At 48.5% G+C, this 18,568-nt stretch overlaps 1 protein-coding gene across 3 annotated transcripts in view; it reads left to right on the top strand.

Annotated features, from left to right (window-relative positions):
• Positions 1 to 18,568, top strand: part of GPSM1 (G protein signaling modulator 1) — a 144,212-nt gene that overhangs the window by 98,327 nt on the left and 27,317 nt on the right. The window contains exon 11 of one of the 3 annotated variants that reach the window (XM_024206647.3): positions 4,181 to 4,354. The exons of 1 other annotated variant lie outside the window; for it this stretch is intronic. In XM_024206647.3, coding sequence (XP_024062415.2) covers positions 4,181 to 4,354 — 174 coding nt within the window. Of the gene's footprint in view, positions 1 to 4,174; positions 4,355 to 18,568 lie in introns of all 3 variants that reach the window. One more of the 3 variants, XM_024206646.3, reaches the window with a different exon arrangement.

The raw sequence follows: 18,568 nt of genomic DNA, 5'->3' as shown, positions 1-18,568 counted from the left end.
TCTAAAATCCTTGAAGGACATGGTGACCAAAAACAAGCTGTTCGGTTCATTAACTACAGATAATACTTCCTTTGTTTAATAGCTCATTTAGCTTAAAATGTAAAATATGTTTTAATAAACTTTTTGGTTATGTATCCAGCACTTTTAAGGTACTTTTATTTATGTCAGAGAAATGCTCTTTTTGTGCATTTTAATTGAATTTGAATTAACATCCAAATAGAGCATGAATACAAATCACAAGTAAATAAATTAATCGTCATCTAGTAAATAAGAAATGCATCATTAACCATATTCTAATATAAAAATGTAAAAATTAAGAATCTGAATAAAGTAAGTTATATAAATTATACTATAGAATTGCTTAAATAAATTTGTATAGATACAGTATATCCTCCTTGTTAGCAAAAAGTAGTACCAAATTTAGTGTAAATGCTATATTTAGCTGCAAATCAACATCTTTTAGTGGTTACCAACTAATGAGATCAACCTTGTAGTAAAATAACTAAAAAGTAGAAATGCAAAGCATGATTTCAATCAGCAAGGAGTAAACCTCAATTTAAATAATTGATTTTAATCATCATTAAAATTGGTTGATTTAAATTTCTTTGATATAAATCAATCCACCCTGCTTGTTATGTCTCTCTCTCTGCCAGATTAAAGATCCCTTTAGTATCCAGTATTTTCTCCCTGTGAAGCTACATGTACGCTGTAATCAGATCACCTCTCCTCCATTTTCTTTTTGCTAAACTAAGCACACTGAGCTCTTTAAGTGTCTTACTCTACGGCATTTTCTCCTGCCCTCAAGTCATTCTTGTGGCTCTTTCCTGCACCCTTTTAGAAATAGAGACACCAGAACTGGATGCAGTATTCCAGTATGGATCTCTCAAATGCTGTGAGCGTCAAACCCTTCCATGCTGTCCTGCACCGGCGCAGCCCCTGTCGGGTTCGGTCTGTGCCGAGGCCTCAGCCACACAACAGAAATAGCCATGTGTCAGAGTAGCCAGGCCGGTGAGGGATAGTTTGTTTGTTAGACAGGGAGAGGGTGGGAAGTTGGGTGCATCTGGGGGAGGGAAGTAAGGAACAGGAGCCCGTGGTTGGGGCGGAGGTCTTAGTAGGGATTTAAAAAACAAACAAACATGGGAGGTTGGAATGGGAGGAGCTTTATTTCCAGAAATGGAGGTTACGTGATCCAATGGGCAGGACACTGGACTAGGAAACTGGTTCCTCTTCCTGACTCTGACCTTCTCTGTGACCTTGGGCAAGTCACTTCACCTCTCTCTTGTCTCCGTTCCTCCATCTACAAAATGGGGATCGTAATACCCACCCTCAGAAAGGCTGGGTGGGTGGCGGGGCTGATGATGAATGTTTATCAGAGCAAAGATGGACAGCAAGGCATGAAACAGGGCAGTCCGGTTGTCACCAGCTGCCATCACCCAGCAATCACCACACTCGGCTTGTCCATGGTAAGTTCCTTTAAGGAACAGCTTGTTAGTTGGGGGCACTTCCCCTCCGGGCAGACCCCCAGGGAGAGGGTCAGGAAGATTCTCGTTGAGAACTTCACACTTGCAGCCTGAGCTAACTGTGCTCCGTCACTCCCCCTGCGCTCAGGAGAAACACGCTCCCCGGCTCTGACATAGCTTTGTATCTCAGGGCACTGATCAGATTATCTGAGAGTCGCTGCGGACTCCGCTGTGGTTAGTCATGCCGAGGAGGTGCAGACGTAGCGAACAGATGGACTCCCCAACAGTTCCATGGCTTGGACTTGCTGGAGCAGCAAGGTTCACAGCTCTGCTTGGAGGAGGGTTTCACCGGCAACAAGGTCAAGTTTTTTTGACTATCCTGCTGAAAGTGGCTCTTCATCTGGGGTCTCTTCCCTCCTGGCGGAAGCTCCTAGCATCCAGTGAGTCTGCTTTACTGCCAAAGATCTGGGCAGGCCGGCTGTGCAACTGACCTATTCTGCCTGTGAAGCTGCGTGGGGCATGCCGTACAGACCTGCCCAATGCTATCTATCCTACTGAGCCACAGTTGGGGAAACTGAGGCACGGAGCGGCGAAGTGGTTTGCCTAAGGCCCCACAGCAAGTCAATGGCAGAGTTGGGAGTGGAACTCGGGTCACCTGGTTCCCAATACAATGCCATAGGCAGATGAGGAAAGAGTGTTCATGGTCCAAAAGGAGGAGCCGTTGGAATCCTGGCACTGTTTTTCTGCTTTATCTGGAGGTGTCTTTGGTTGTCAATATGAAGAGCTACTGCATGTGGCTTTCCAACAGAGGAAGGTTGATGAAGATGCATGAAAGGATTCTAGAATAGGGCTTTGCCAGTCAACGTGGATAAAACTAAGAGCCATCAAGAGATCAAAATCCTTCATCCAAACGACTCTTGAACTTCGGGGTGTTCAAAACTTGGATCCAGGTTAAATCTCTGCAGCTTGATCTCCTCTCTCTGGAACCCACGTGCCTCTGCTCTTCTTGGTCCTGTCCAGACTAAGCACCAAAATACTCCACCTCCAGGAAGCCCATTCTTGGGAGGCCCTCCCGACCCTCTCTGCAGATTCAGGAAGTTCAGCTAGTTCAATTGTGTTCAGACAAAACTATAACCTCTGCCTTTTGGGTCATTACTCACCTTCAACCCTGATCTGTGCTGGGCTCCTTGAGGATGGATGTATGAAAAGGAAGAATATTTCCCTAGATGTGGAAGCAAGTGGATGGAAAGGGAGTGATTCTACTCCTGCAGTAGCTGATTCCTTTGTTGAGCTCTAAGGACCCTTTGTGTTTGCAAATCAGAGATGCCTGTTATTATCTGTAGGGTAAATGGTTTTTTCTATGACAATTACACCCACTACGGATGGAATTAAAGTGATTGAATCAATTTCTGGGGAGTTGCTTCAGAATGATTGAGTCACATGCGTCTGCCTGACCTGGTAGTTTTTCTCTCTGAGTAGTTTGAAATGTGACCAAGCTGCTGGGTTCTCCTCGGTTTTCTATAGGAAATCCTTGCATCCTGTTTATTATCCTTATTGAGCACTGTCCATGTGCTAGGTGGTTAGAGGAAGATGCTGTCTCTGTCTCACGCGCTGCATCAGTGATTTAGACCAAGATGTTTGTGCAGGATTGTTTGTGCTTTCGCTACAAACGGGTGATATCCTTGAAAGTCCCAGGTCCCATTTGTTAGTTGACACCACTCAAATGTTTTGCGGTATTGTTCCAGCAAAGAACCAGGTCCCTTTGGGGAAGGGGAATTGACCGACCTGAGCAGGGTTTGAAAAGCAGCTATAGAGGTAGAGAGCTGACAGTCAGGAAAAGAGAAGGCAACTAGGAGACCTCTCTGATGCGGTGGTTACCTCCAATCACATCTTAATACGTTGTCCTGGGATTGCAGCCAGGCCTGCAGGATGGTTATCTATGTGCCTGGTAAATATAATATATTACTGGTCTGGACTCACACACACACTATCTAAACAGAACAACAGGTCCCCACCCCTTCCCATCCTGGACTCTTCAAGAATGATGATGTGCTCCCCCAAAATGCCAATGACAAGCTAGTGTAAGCTGGACTAATTTTGTTTCCTGTGAATGATACGTCCTCTCCAGTAATGTATATTGTCCGCTACTAAATGGTGCATCAGTCACAAACTAGGGGTCACCAAATAAAATTAATAGGCAGCAGGTTTAAAACAAACAAAAGGAAGTATTTCTTCACACAACACGCAGTCAATCTGTGGAACTCCTTGCCAGAGGATGTTGTGAAGGGCAAGACTATAACAGGGTTTAAAAAAGAACTAGATAAGTTCCTGGAGGATAGGTCCATCAATAGCTATTAGCCAGGATGGGCAGGGATGGTGTCCCTTGCCTCTATTTGCCAGAAGCTGGGAGTGGGTGACAGGGGATGGTTCACTTGATGATTACCTGTTCTGTTCATTCCCTCTGGGGCACCTGGCATTGGCCACTATCAGAAGACAGGATACTGGGCTAGATGGACCATTGGTCTGACCCAGTATGGCCGTTCTTATGTTCTAAAACTTTCTATGCCTAACACTCCCTGACACCATCATAAATATGTCATTATGCCTTTTAATCTCCAGGTTAATTTCTTACAGATTCTAGGTGTAAACCTGCAATCACCACGTTAAGCCTCAGCTGAATGATTTGTGCAATAACTGTTCCTTGTCCTCCCAAGGAGCAGAATGGGGATAGCCACCACATGGGAAACCTGAAGATCACGGGAAAGGACTTCTTGTCTCTGCCTGTGAGATCCAAGAAATACCAGGAGAACCAGTCCAGTTCAGAGAGGAAATCCCAGGATTCCAGTACGTCACCACTGGATGCCAGTGATGTCCGACTCCAGGTGTCTCAATCGGTAGGAAGATGAGGGTTTGGGGGAGTTTCCCGACAGAGCTCTTTGAGCTTTTTTAAAATGTTCGTTCTTGTCACATGTGTAACCTGACGAGGCTGGAAGCAGTGTGACCTGGATAGAGCACTGGACTTCAGAGACCTGGGTTTTATTCCCAGTTCTCCACTGGCCTGATGTGTGACTTTCAGCAAGTCAATTCACTGCTCCCTGCCTCAGTTTTCCCATCTTTAAAATAGGGATAATGATACTGACTTCCCTTTATAAAGATCTCCTTTTGAGATCTACTGATACAAAGTGCTCTGTCAGAGCTGTGGATTATTATTGTTAATAATTGTGATGATGTGAACGAGCCTATGGTTGTTTTCCATTTGCTGTTTTTACTAGAGAGAGGACCTGAACTTCTCCTAAGTGTGGGAGCGTTAGCGTGTGAGGCCAACATTTCTAGCCATTTTGGCTGTCTCCGTTTGCGGGCCCCTAACTTGATACATGAGAGGATGCCTGCTCTTCAGGGGGCGAGTGCTCGGCTCTTTCGGGGGATCAGACCCTTTTTAGGAGTCCCCACTTGAGTGTCCAAAATCACAAGTCGCTTTTGGAAAAGGTTGGCCCGTTCTTTGTTCTGAGCCCATCCCTGGGCTGGTGCTGATGTTCTCCTAGGGGCCAGAGCTCTGGGTAGGCCCTGGGGAGTAGCTGAGCGTCATTATGTGCTGCTTCAGAGAGCAGGGAAGAGCGTAGGCCAGCCCCTCCTCTCTGAGGGATCACTAGTGACTGCATAGCGGGGTCGGCAAAGGAGCTCCGCAGTGGGAAACTGGGAATAAACAAGTTGGTGCCAGTTGTGTTCAATCACTGGCTGTGGTGGTGTCATCTGGCAGTTACGGCATTCGGTGTCAGAAGTGGAGTTGCTTTGACTTACGCGGTTGGTCCCTGAACTGCAGAGGGTCCCAGTCTGGGAAACTGCTGGTGTCTTTTTGTATATATTGTTATCCCTGAACATCAAGCTGTTCAGCACAGTCATTTTCTGATTGTGTTGGTGGTACCGGTTTCCATTCTGACAGGCAGCTAATGGGTTCCCCTGCGGCGGCTTCCTGCAGCTGTGTGGGTTCTGTATTCAGTACTGCAGGGGGGAGTCAGACCCGCAAGCAACTGCAGGTATCTTTATTGTGGGCAAGGTGGCTTTGAAATGTTTTCACTGAGTGATCTCAAATGAGGAGCTCTGATTCAAACAAGAATGAGATAAGTTCATAGAGGATAGGTCCATTCATGGCTGTTAGCCAAGATGGTCATGGCCGCAGCCCCATACTCCAGGTGTCCCTAGACACCCCACTGCCAGAAGCTGAGACTGGATGACAGGGGATGGATCACTCAATAATTGCCCTGTTCTGTTCATTCCCTCTGAAGCATCTGGCACTGGCCACTGTTGGAAGACAGGGTACTTACTGGGCTACACGGACCATTACTCTGACCCAGGATGGCCGTTCTTATGTTTTTATCGTGTTCTTATGATTTCTCAGGTGGCTGTTCTGCGCTCCGAGCAACAGTTATGATTTAAATAATAAAATGGGCACTGCTAAGCCGTGCCAGCTCCACGGGAATGCTCCGTTCTCATGCACTCGCACAAAATCCTGCGGGGGAACATTTGAGTCCAAATGCGGAAAAAACAAACAAGCAAAGGACCTATTTTATTAGCATTAAAAACTCTAACAACAATCAGGGGAAGCCAAAGCTTTTTGTACGAGCTAGAAATGAATCTGAGCTGCAAAGTTTGGATCTAGACTCAAAACTTCCCTAGGGTTTGAGGTATTTGGATTTATCTCAACTCTTGCATTTGGGTTCCCTGGATTATGGTCTACTGGTCAGAGCCCAGGGCTGGGAGCCACAGACGGCCCTACGTAGGATATTTATCAGGACTGCGTCCCTTTAAGAGAACTCTCCGAGTTGATATCCCAGTCCCAGGCAGCACCTTGGAAAATGGGAGTCTACTAGGAAGAACGCTTTCCTCTGTTTACCCGTGCAAGGCTGGTCACCAGCTAGGAAAACAAAGCTCAGCGAGCCAAAGAGGAGGCGGCGGCGGTACGGGGGCAGCAGAAGGAACACAGAGAGAGAAAACATTTCTGCCAGAAATAGCCTTGTATTTTTAACACAAACCTGCAGCCCGAAACCAAACAAAAGCCCAGCTCCAGCAAGCAGTCAGGCAAACGGCGTCCCCCCAGGAACACAATGGCAAGTAAATAGGCTGCTGTGTGCGGTAGTAAAGCCCCCACTGAACATCACTGACGGATGGTGACCTTGTGGAAGTCTTGATGCAGAAAAGCCAAGCTGTCTGCAAGCCACCCCTGGGAGGTGAGGGCGGGCGGAGGGGAGAGAGGGTGGCAATTGAGGAGTTGCTTTGAGGTTGAGATTCAGGTCTGAACCAGAACTTGTAACCCCTTTGGTTTTCCCCTCCCCAAATGCACAGACCTTCACACACACACTGGCCAGCAAGGGGTAGAAGTGCTCACACGCGTGTGCGCACACATGCACACTTTATTTATTGCTATTTCACAGGGAGGAACGTCGCACGTTTCAGACCAAAAGACAAGTTACTATCCTGAGTACTTTCCAATCCTGCAGACAGGGTGCGCTCTGCTCAGGAGCTTGTCGGCACATTGAAGTGTACTGAAGTGGCTATATAGGCATGTCCGCTGCAGGATTTATACCCAACGCATTAGTCCAGAGTAGCTATTTTGGTGAATTTCCAAGTGTAGACAAACCTATAGTGTTTACAGGATCAGACCCTAAGTTATACGCACATGGATCTATTTTTTTAAGGCTAGAAGGGGCCATTCTGACTATCTCGTCTTATACATGTGCAAGCTCCCAAGCCTCTACCATAGAAATGTGCACGCAGACGAGGGAATTACTGTTCCCAACACCATTAGGGAAATCAGACAGTGCCCCGCTGGAGGTCCTCTGGAAGAGTTCTCTCTCCTGGGCAGTGATGAGGAAGGTTTTACCTACCTATTGGCAATCTAATGCTGGTGTCAGCTGCACTCGCGAGGCAAAAGCCCCTTTCACATCTTCTCTGGCCTTGCATAGAACGGGACGCGTTGCCTCGCAGCCCGCTCTGGCTTTTCAGGCTGAGGTTTTTCTTCTACGCCTCTTTGTCTGTAATATGGGCAGAGGCCTAGGGTTCTTCTCATCTGTTCTGCACGCTGGGCCAAGAGCATGATATGAGCCTAATGTACCACGCAAAGGGCACAGGGCGTGAGAAAGGGTGGCAGCATTTAGAGAAGGACAAGCCTGAGTCTGTTCCCTGCATGCACCGAACATGGCCCCTTTGATCCCGCCCCAGTAGAGAATGGATCAGATGCTCAGGAGTGCCCTGGGCTGAAAGCTGAGGGTGACCACCTGGCTTGTATTTGAAGGGGTGTCCCATATTTGGTGGCTGATGGCCCATATCCAGTGAAGAGCTAGCAAGAAGGGTTTGATTGGATTTGTTTTCAGTCAGTAGCCAGGCTAAGGGTTATACGCTGGTACAAACGCATGCTTTTGGGCCAGGAATAAATCAGCGTGGGCTGGTTTCCCTACTGGGGCTGGTTCCTCTCTTTACACAGAGCTTTGTCCCTTGTTTTTTATCTGTCTGCCTTTTCTCGCTTTGAAATGTAGGCGGTTACCATGAAGGACGGGAGCGTATAGCAAAATGCTAGCGTTTCCAATATTCATTTGCAATGGGGGTGCTTGTGACTTCCCCTACTTTCCAGCAGGGGGTGCTGTACCCCCTCTCTAGGGTTTGCCCCTCTCTTCATACACAAAACGCTATGGGCAGTAAGATGCTGAGACATCCCTGTGATGATGGCACCGTAGCTAGCAGATAGTCTGATACGCTCATCAGTACTCTGTGTGCATGGTGTGTGTGTGCACAAGTACTCACATGCCTATTCGTATGTATAGGTCTATGTAATAATGTGTATGGGTGCATGTGTGAAGTACACACACACATACGGGGCCAGATTTATAAAAGTGCTCTGCACCCAGTGGCCCCTATTGTGACACTTCGGGTGCAGAGTTCTTTTGAAACACTGGCCCTGGTTATGTGTGCTGAGCCCCTCTGAAAAGTGTGGCCATGCTGTATGCATGCATGTATGTACACACACACACACACACACACACTGCATCTGTATGTCATGGCCACTCTATTCGGTTTCCTTCTGCTGAAGCCCGATGCAGCAGTGCCGCAGTTTGCTTTATGGGCGCGTGGGTGGGCTTTTTAAGCTATAATCCTCATTTACATGATCCTTTTTTAGCTCAGATCCGGCAAATCCCACCCTAGATGCTAACGTGACGAGGTAAAATTAGAAGCGTCCGCTGGGTCACAGTACGACACTGCAGAGCCAGCTCCCTGGAAGCTGCCGTTGTCTGGACTTTTTAGACGAGAATCCACAAAGTCTGTCCTTTAGTGAAGACTGTTGGTTGCTTAAAGCCTCTAATGGGTGAAATCTGTCAGTGAAGGACACCAACAAAGAGACATTTTCTTTGCTCGGAGTTTAACGTACTTAACCCCACAACAGTGCTGTGCAGTAGGTATTATCCCTATTTTACGGGTGGGGAAGTGAGGCCCAGAAACTACGCCCAAGGTCACACAAGAGCAAGGAATTGAATCCAAATCCCAGGCTAGTGTCCTAAAACCACCGGACCGTGCTTCCTCCTTGAGAGTTGCAAAACCCTGTGCATTGCAATGCGCTTTATTTTCTGTAGCATTTTGAACGCCGCTTGGATTCCAAAGGGCTTTTCAGAGTTAAGCCATATACCTCAGGGAAGGATGGTCTTGCGGCTAAAGCATAGGACTGAGAGTCAGGACACCTGGGTTCTTTCCCCAGCTTTTCTGCAGACTAGCTGTATGACATCTTGTGCCTCAGTTTCCTCTTCTGTAAGATAGTTACTGCCTGCCTACCTCACCCCAGGTGTGTGAGCCACAAACCATCACTGTAAAGATGTCTACAAGCCTGGGATGCAAGGTGCTGTATTCTTATTGTTATGGTCATTGATGGCTTAGCTGCTGTGTAAAGTAGGAGAGGGGGGCCGGCGGGGCTGGGCGGGGAGGTCAGCCCCAACACGTCTGAATGGGAGGCCGGTCTATATCATTGTGCTGCAACCCTTCTGCTGTTTGGTCCCCCTGAGCCAGGAGCACTCAGCTGGTTGGGACGGTTTCTCCAGAGGAGGCTTTGCTCACCCTCTCCACCTATCTGCCAAAGTTCCCTTCTCTGGGAGCCCATCCGCCCTCTGGCCTTGGCCCTCGCACGGAGCTGGCAGGACTGGGAAGGGCTCGATGGGACCTTGAATTCAGCTAGCGTGCTGCCAGTGAGCTGGGAGAGGTGTGAGGACAGATCCAGCTTCCCATGGGGCTGGGAGGGGCTTTGCTTTGCTTCCCGTAGATCACGTTTGCATAGGAAGCATTGGGCTTCTGAAGACCTGTTTCTCTGCAGTCAGGGTACAGATTGGGTCTGGGGTGGGGTGGGGCTGGGGTTGGTGAAGAGGGATTGTTTGGTTATATTTTTATAGCAGGGCCCTTAGCAAAAGTCGCTCCCATTTCCCTGTAACTGATCATATGCTAAGGCTGGGTCCAAATGCTGATGTGCTTTACAGGGGACTCTGCGTCTTACACGGTGCATCTCACTACTTTACTTGTCATTGCTAAGGGTGAGATTTTCCAAAGCTTTTAAAAATGGCCCAGGAGCACGAGTCCTATTGCTGGTCAGCTGAGGTTTGTGCTCCTAACTCACTTGAGCTGCTGAAATCTCACCCTAAAGCACCTTCTGTCCAAGGATCTCAAAGTACTTGGCAGTAGTTGTGACGCTGGCCAGGTCATGCCAGCGTGTATTCAGGCCAATTCACTTGTATATTAGTATAGATCAAAGCGATTGCTGAAGGTAGCAGAGTGTATTTAGTTTTATGAAGCGTAAACACCAATGGGCCGGTTACTTGCATTGTTTTCTCTTATCTGTATCCTGTTACGATGCAGCAGCAAACATTTGCATTGTACATTCTCCTGTAACTAACTAACCCATCAAGGAAGCCTTGCGGAATGCTAATGAAGGACTTTATCAGAAAAAGTGCTCATTTCAAAGCAAATGGCCACTGTGTGTGATGGCCGGAGGTCAGAGGCTCAAAGTGCGTTCCTCGCTCACCGTCGTCAACGGAAAAGCCCACGTGGGTAGCGACACTGTCAGCTTGTTTTCTGTCAGAAGAAGCTATAAATATGGATTCAAGGAAAGATCCTTCATCTCTGGACTGTTTGGACTCTTACAGGGAAGTGCACTGATGCAAAGTGGAGATCCCCAGGGACAATCTGGCTACCCTGGAAAGACTTTTGGGAAACTGGCAGTTTATTACATCACTGCCACCATTTGGTATTACAAACTGTGACTCACCTGTGCATATATTTTACCTGCTTTAACCTCTCAATAAATCTCATTTCTTTTTCTTAGCTAATAAACCTTTAGTTAGTTTACTAAAGAATCGCCTACCAGCATTGTCTAGGATCTAGAATGCCAACTGATCTGGGGTAAGTGGCTGGTCTTTTGGAACTGGGAGCAACCTGATGTGATGTGATTTTAGTGACTTTTTAATCACAAAGTCCAGTTGGTCTGGGTGGTAACATAGGCTGGAGAGTCTAAAGGTCTGTCTGTGACTCCATGGTAAGACTGGTGTAGTGCTCCAGGAGCTCACATTTGTCACTGGCTTGGTGAAATCTACCAGTTTGGGGTATCTATCCTGCTTTCTCCCAGTCTGCCCTGAGGCAGGAATTCACAGTTGTGAGCCACTCCAGTCAGCGTGACAGTCAAAATGGACAGAGCCTCACCAGGCTTCTAAGAGAGGGGAATATTCTGCCCATTTTGCAGAACGGGATGTGAACTCCCCTCTCCTGGGTGGTAGGCCAGCGCCCTAACCACAAGGCCGCTTCCCCCCGATAAAAGGCTAGCAAACCGGAGAAAGGGTTCTGTTTGCTCAAGGTTTCGAGCGAAAAGGTCCAGGTTGATTCGTTCTTTCACCGATCTGGCTCGCCAGTTCCTTCTGCCCGGCTGGGATGTGTCATGTGCAAAAAGGCTCTGAGGAAAGGCGGGCAATGCTTTGGAAAGGTCACTTTTTAAATGGATGGATTAATTTTAGAGGAGAACACACTGGATTCCAAAACGGTCTCACGTGGGTATTGCTCTCCCATCCTTCCCCCCCCCCCCCTTTTTTTTTTTAAATGGACTGAGGTGAAAACTGGCGGTTTCTAATTCCCATCCAGAACAGACTGGTGCCTGGACTGGGACTTGCAGCTCATGTCCTCATCCAACAACGCGCATAAAGCCTGGGCTTCTGTTTAAGCCGGCGAGGACTTCTGTCGAAGTCAATGGGATGGTTCACGCGCCTACATTCCCCTGCTTGCTAAAGTGCTTTGCTGTGTCAGGGCCTAAGTGCCCGTCTGATGGGAATGGAAACAGCCAAGTAACAAACCTAGGGCTAATAGTGAGAATTCTGCCATAGGCACCACAGCCAAGGGCTGCAGGAATGGCCCTGCACATGCAAACCCTCCTCTGGCAGGCAGGAAGATCCACCTGGGAGGTGAATGCAGAGCCCCCTCCTCCGCTAGAACTGCCCTGCTCTCAGTTCTCTCAACACAGACCATTTATAGTCACAAGAAAGAGGAACCTGGTTTTGATTGGAATGAAGACTTGCAGAGACGGGCCGATGATGTGTTTGGACACTGAACAGTTTTCATGCACGCCATATCTCTAAACATTCCCCGTGACAAATGGCTTTACTAGGCTTTTTTTATGAGTATAGCGAGCCGTCGCTGTAAAAAGAACGGAAAATCTTGCCGATTCCCCCCGTAGGCAGGATGCGGGGGGCTCTTTCACTTGTCTTATTTAGAGTGGGCAAGTGCTTTTGGCAAGTGGTTTTATAAGCCCAGAAACAGCGCGCTGAACTGATGTGTTGGTCACGAGTGCCATTGGACTGCGAGGCCGAGACGTCAAAAGCCTGATGTCACCAGCGAGGGAATGGTGCTGTACCAACAGCAGGCGTGAGTGGAAGTGACTGTGGCTGGCTGTGCTAAATAGCTCGGTGGGATAGGCATTCCGCTGTGGCTGGAAAACAGACAGGGCCCTATCTGCATGGTAGTTTATCCGTGAGCAGAGAAAATTTCTCCTAACCCATGTTATCCATGGCCTCTCCAGACGCCGGGGCTGGAACTTGCTCTGCCTGGGCTTGCACGTGAATGCCACGCAGAGGCAGCAGCTCATAACACACCCTGCAGCTCATTTCTTAAGCACTAAAGGCCAACGTGAGCCACTCGCACTGGTGCTTATGCGCTCTACCAGCTTCTCATTCCTTTCCCAATTGAGCTCAAAGTCCCTGCCCAACTCTAGGGCTCTTCCTGGGTTAGCACCTGGCTATCCCAGCGAACACCTCTCCACTGGCAACTCTCCAAGATGCACCAAAGACGTTTCAGAGACTCAGCCGCGAAGGACAGAGCATTTTCGAAGGGGGTCCCAGGCTATGGAGCACACCGCTAGAGGCTGAGTGCTCACCAGATCAAACGCAAGACCCACTTTTTTGGTTTAAGGTCTTTCCCCCAATAGCACCTTTCCTAGGAGCAGTGCCTAGCATGGGTGTTGGGTGAAAAGAAAAGGGTACGTGCTTGTCTGCACAGGAACGTTAGACCAGTATAAGCTAAGGTGTGAATTGAAACTGATGTTGCTATACTGGTATAACTTCCCATGTGAGCACACTTAGCCCTGGTCTACACTGGGGCGGGGGGGGGGGGGGGGAATCGATCTAAGTTATGCAACTTCAGCTACGTGAATAACGTAGCCGAAGTCGACGTACTTAGATTGACTTACCGGGGTGTCTTCACCGCTTCCCCCATCGACTCTGCTTGCACCTCTCGTGGAGCTGGAGTACAGGAGTCGAGGGAGAGTGCTTGGGGCTCGATTTATCGCGTCTACACTAGACTCAATAAATCAATCCCCGCTGGATCGATCGCTGCCCACCGATCCGGCGGGTAGTGAAGACATACCCTTATTCTGCAATACGTGTCCACAAGGGGGATTATACCAGTATAGCTACACCTGTTAACTATACTGCTATAATTACACCAGTATAACTGGTAAAACTTCCCCGTGTAGACAAGCCCTAGGAAAGAGGAGGAGGATGAGAAGAAGAAAAAGACTAGCTGGAATCATGGAGAGACAAGACCACTGATGGGTTTGTTACATTCTAATAGGACGACACTGTGGCTGCCACCTGGGACGCTGCCACGGTTGTGTAGATTCCTTTGAAATACCAGGGGTAGGTACCTGAACTTTCACCGGGCTCTTGAAGCGCCTTTCCTCATGGTTTACTTCTGCAGGGGCCAGTCAGTGCTGCCGGATCCCAGCCAGAAGCAAAAGAGCCTCATTACCAGCAGAGAAACTGTTCCCAAGATATTTGCTACGCAGAGGCTGGAAGTCTCAACAGAGAGCCTGCCCTGGAGAGCTTTCTAGTGCCTCTTCAGAGACAGCTTTCTGAAGTTCCGCCCTTGCTCATAGACGTCTCCCCCTACTTGCCGCAAGGAAAAGGTCCGAGGCATGTGGTCTTTTGTGCGCACGAGGGGCCGTTTTCTTTTTGTTCTTTTCCCCGGGCCAAGCGAGCGGAACAGTAATCGCTGTACAAGGCGTGGAGCGTTCTAGGAATCACCCTCGTGAGCTGTAGAGACGCAGCACAAATAGCTGAGTGGGAGCCGAGCCAAGCCAGGCTCATGCGCTTCGCAGCGCAGAGCTTTCACTCCCCAGCAGCACCCGTGCGGTATCTCTCCCTGAATCTGAAACCAGGGGACGGACTGACTGGGGGAATGGAGGAGAGAGGCTGGAACGGTCGGTGCGTCGCAGTGAATCCCCACTTGGAAGGAAGTCGTTCTGGGGGAGCAAAAAGTAGCCTCACAAGGAGAAAGGCTCACATCAGTTCTACCCGCTCACGTATTGATTGTCAGAGCAGCGCGGCTTCCGTGACTGTTAGCAGGGACCAGGCGATGAAATTCTCTCCGTGAAAAGCCCCATTCCCCCCACTGATGATAACGTCACGAACGTGTAGGATTTGCTTTGGTTCTGTCTTTAGTTAAAGTGTGCACGCGAGAGAGGCTCTGAGCATCACAGCGACAACTGGGCCTTTACTTGCTTCATTGCTGCTAAGCCTGCCACGCATCGGGATTGAGTCTAGGCCAGACCCTAGTACGGCCGCCTGCTGAGCACGAGCAGCTAGCGCTGTGCTGCCCTTGGCCCCCGGGGGTCGCGTTCACACTGTGATGCCACGAGGCCAGCGTGCTGTAATGGGCCGCCCCAAACGTGTCCTTTTTGCAGGCACTGTGATAACACTGACACAGCTCTACAGAGGTTTCAGAGTAGCAGCTGTGTTAGTCTGTATCTTTTAGAAAGAACAGGAGTACTTGTGGCACCTTAGAGACTAACAAATGTATTTGAGCATAAGCTTTCGTGGGCTACAGCCCACTTTTTCGGATGCATAGAATGGAACATATATTGAGGAGATATATATATCTCCTAGAAACGTCTTCCTAATATCTAACCTAAATCTCCTTTGCTGCAGATAAAGCCCATTGCTTTTTGTCCTACCTTTGGTGGACTTGGAGAAGAATTGATCACCATCCTCTTTATAACACCCTTGAGCGGATTTGACTCATTCCAGCAGGTTGTTCAGTTATTGGCACTTTGACCCATAGCCGAGGCCTGGGCTTCTCTTCGTGCTGTCGTCTCTCCAGCAGGCTCTTGGGCAGGTGCTGACACTCAAGTGGGGTGAGACAATAAAAGAGATGTTATATTTGCCGGGTCTCATAAACTGTCACTTTAAAGAGAACAATAACAAAAAAGAAGGGTGAACTAAAGCCAGTCCCAGAGCAATAAAACTGCAAATGTTTGACTTGTCTTGAAATCTGGAACTCCTCACTCGTTTCTAACTTCTCTGTCATGCTTGGGGGCATTCCATACACTCCCTTGTAAAATCTTCCGGAGAAATCTATTTTATCTAATAATAAAATAATTAAACAAGTAAAAATAAATTTAAAAAAAAAAAAATTACAGGCCAGATCCTCATCTGCTGTAAATCAGCGTAACTCCATTGAAATCAATGGAGCAACAATAATTTACATCAGCTGAAGATCTGAACCATAATTTTTTGCTTGCACAAATGCTTTTTGCTCGTGCAAATGTGGGTTTTATGGGCACAACAGCTGCACATGCATTTTGTCGCTGCGGCCACTTTTGCAAATCGGTCCGGGATGTGGGGTGGGAGAGATTTGACGAAGTCACTGGAGATGCACTAAACTCCTTTCTAAGGATTTGATTTAATTATTGCCTTTCTGTCCATTCTGCACAATACTTCCAGAAATTAACTACACCAGTAAATATACCTTTGGAATAGATTATTATATATAATCGAGAGAGTGCTTAAAAATAGTGAACTGAATCCATGCTAATACATCTCTTAAATTAAAGAGCATATCTATAGCAATCAAGGATCTGCCATATATTGTCAGCCCAGTGGTCCACTTAGCCCACTGTCCTGTCTCTGACATTGGCCAGAACAGATGTTTCAGAGGAATGTGAGAGATATCGCAGAGTGGACAATTATGGAGTTTGTGTTTGGTTTTGTTCTGAAGCATGAGGGTTCACGTCTCTTTTTTTCCCCTCCCATCTTAATACAGCTGTGGATTTTCTCGATATCCATATACTGTAATCCTTTTCTGAACCCTACTAATGCCTTGATATCAATATCTTGTGACAATGAGTTCCACAAGTTGATTATGTATTGATTTCTTTCTGTTGGTTTTAGAGTTACTGTCTTTCAATTTTATGGACTGTCATCTTCTTCTTCTATTCTGAGACCATATAGCAGTGCCTGATTTAGTTTCTCTGCACTGTTTATTATTCTGTGTGCCTCTAAATCATCCCCAACCTTTTCATTCTCTCTTCATGGCTCTAATCATTTCCAAACCTGACTGAGCACTCACTTTTTCTAGATCCTTTTACAGACACTGGGTGCCTAGAACGGAACATAATATTCCAACTGCGGGCGTACCATTGGTTTACGTGATGGCATTCGGATATTTTCAGTCCCATTCCTTATGCACCCTGATGTTTTGACTACAGCGGACATTTTCACTGATCACATTGTGATGCCTAGATCTTCTTTCTGTGCGTAGCTACCGCTAAGGTAGAACCCACTTCTCCTGACTCCTAGCCTTTTGCTTTATCCATGAGACAATCCTTCCTCCCTGACAGACGCATGCAGAACACACATGCAAGCGACGAATGACAGCAAAGCTCTTTGATTTCATACGGCTTGGCACTTACGCTGCTTGCTGGCCTTGTTCCCTGTGTGTCTGCTTTACAGTGCTGCAAACCACAGGCAGAGTTAGTTACCTTCTCGCCAGGCCATAACGGCACCCCCAAAACTGCGATGCCTCGGGACTGGCTGGGACCCACAGTAAATGGCATTTTGAGATTGCCCTTGAGGCTCGTGAAGGGTAAATCCTTGATTAGAAGCTGCCCAGCAGAGACTGTTCCGTCATTTTTGTCCATTCCAGCAGAAAAGAGGCCTCATCAGTGACCCTTTGACACAATGATGAGAACAAATGTTTTTTGAAGGCTCCGAGTTGTAATTCTCAGCCAGAAGGGGATTATTTCTGGGCCCCAGCTCAGAGGACTGGTGTGCTGTCAGAGATACAGCAGCCCTGTGAAGTCAATGGGCTTAGCTGCACAGTTAATAGGCGGTAAGGAAAAGCATCGGCTTTTGTGTAGTAGATTCAGACCCAGCCGCAGTCTGCGTCGGCCTTGTGCACTTTCCAAACTGGGCATGGTTACCTCTGCACGTCCTCAAGTCTTTGTGCCCCATTCCTTACGCGAACACTTCCCCGGGAGAGCCGTAGGATTGGGGCTGCTCAGCTGGTGGAATGCTCATCCCCGGAGCCAAGGGTGGTGGGTTCTAATCCCCCTCCAAGACTCCATCCTGTCTCCAGCATTTGCACTGCGTTGTACGCTTGGGAGATGCCCAGTGAGCGAGTCTGATGGGTGAGCCCCGATGCTGAGATCCCGCTGCTTCTGCTTCTCCAGGGGAAGTTCAAGCGCCGAGGGGATGTTTTGTAGAGTAGAGAGAGCCTAGGGTTCATGGCCAGCATTCCTTCTGTCAAAAGCCAGGGCCAGATTCATCCCTGGTGTAAATCCACAGAAGTCGGGGAATGCCCCCAGGCATGAGTTTGGCCCTTGATTGTTACTATCCAAGGCTCCATGTGAACTATGGCTGAGAGCACAACAGCTGCTGTAATGTCACTCTCAAACCCATTCCTTCGGAGATGGCCAAGGTATACTATCTAAAAGCAATTCCGTCCCCTCTGGATTGCACGTCACCTGGGGACGAGCTGCATGTTTTGCTCCACTTCTCTGGAGCCAGTTTGTGTCAGAGTGGTTGGGACGGACCCATTGTCTGTGACCACGCTTCGGGGCATAGACAGGAAGCCATCACTTCCAGAGAGTGCTCGGGTGAGGGCTGTCTGTGGCTGCGGGGAAGTGGCGAGGATTTGGCCCTAGGCGAGTAGGTGAATAGATAAATAAAAGAAGCTTGAGACAACAAGGATTACCAGACTGTCATGGCTGTAAGGCACTCGAGCCGCTGTGCTCATGGGAATGCCTGTTACCGTACAGGATGTCTCGTGGGTTTGTTAGATACACAAACTCACTGCTGGAAAGAAGAAAGACACCCTCCTCTTGTCCTGTTCCAGGAGCTGCCTGTCGGCGCTTCATCTGAGCTGTGTCTGACCAGCATCCCTGTGACAGGCCGGGACTGGACGGGCAAACCCGGAGGCTAGAGTTAACATGAAATCCAGGGAGGCCCCCTGGGGAGAGCAGGCAATAGAGGCTCATCTCTGTTTGTGGTTCACCTCCAGCCTGAATCTACCTTTTCATACGAGCTGGGCTATTCTTGCATCTCCCAGAGGCAATTAACTCCAACGAATCTAAAAAAGAGCCAAAGTAATGGGTTTTTCACAGCCCGGGCGGGGCCCTCCCCTTCCCCACGGAGGGCCGCTCGGCCCCGGGAGCTTGACAGCCCAGACGCGGCCGAGTGCTGAGCCTGCTGCTGTAACTGGGGCTAAACTCTGGTGCGGCAGCTCGGCCGCACAGGACGCTCTCGATGCTCCGTTCTCGGAAGGCT

The sequence above is a fragment of the Terrapene carolina genome, unplaced genomic scaffold (genome assembly GCF_002925995.2).
Source record: "Terrapene carolina triunguis isolate 2854851 unplaced genomic scaffold, T_m_triunguis-2.0 Scaffold238, whole genome shotgun sequence".
NCBI lineage: Eukaryota > Metazoa > Chordata > Testudines > Emydidae > Terrapene > Terrapene triunguis.
Note: the sequence above shows the minus strand (reverse complement) of the source record. Positions and strands in the feature narration are given on the sequence as shown.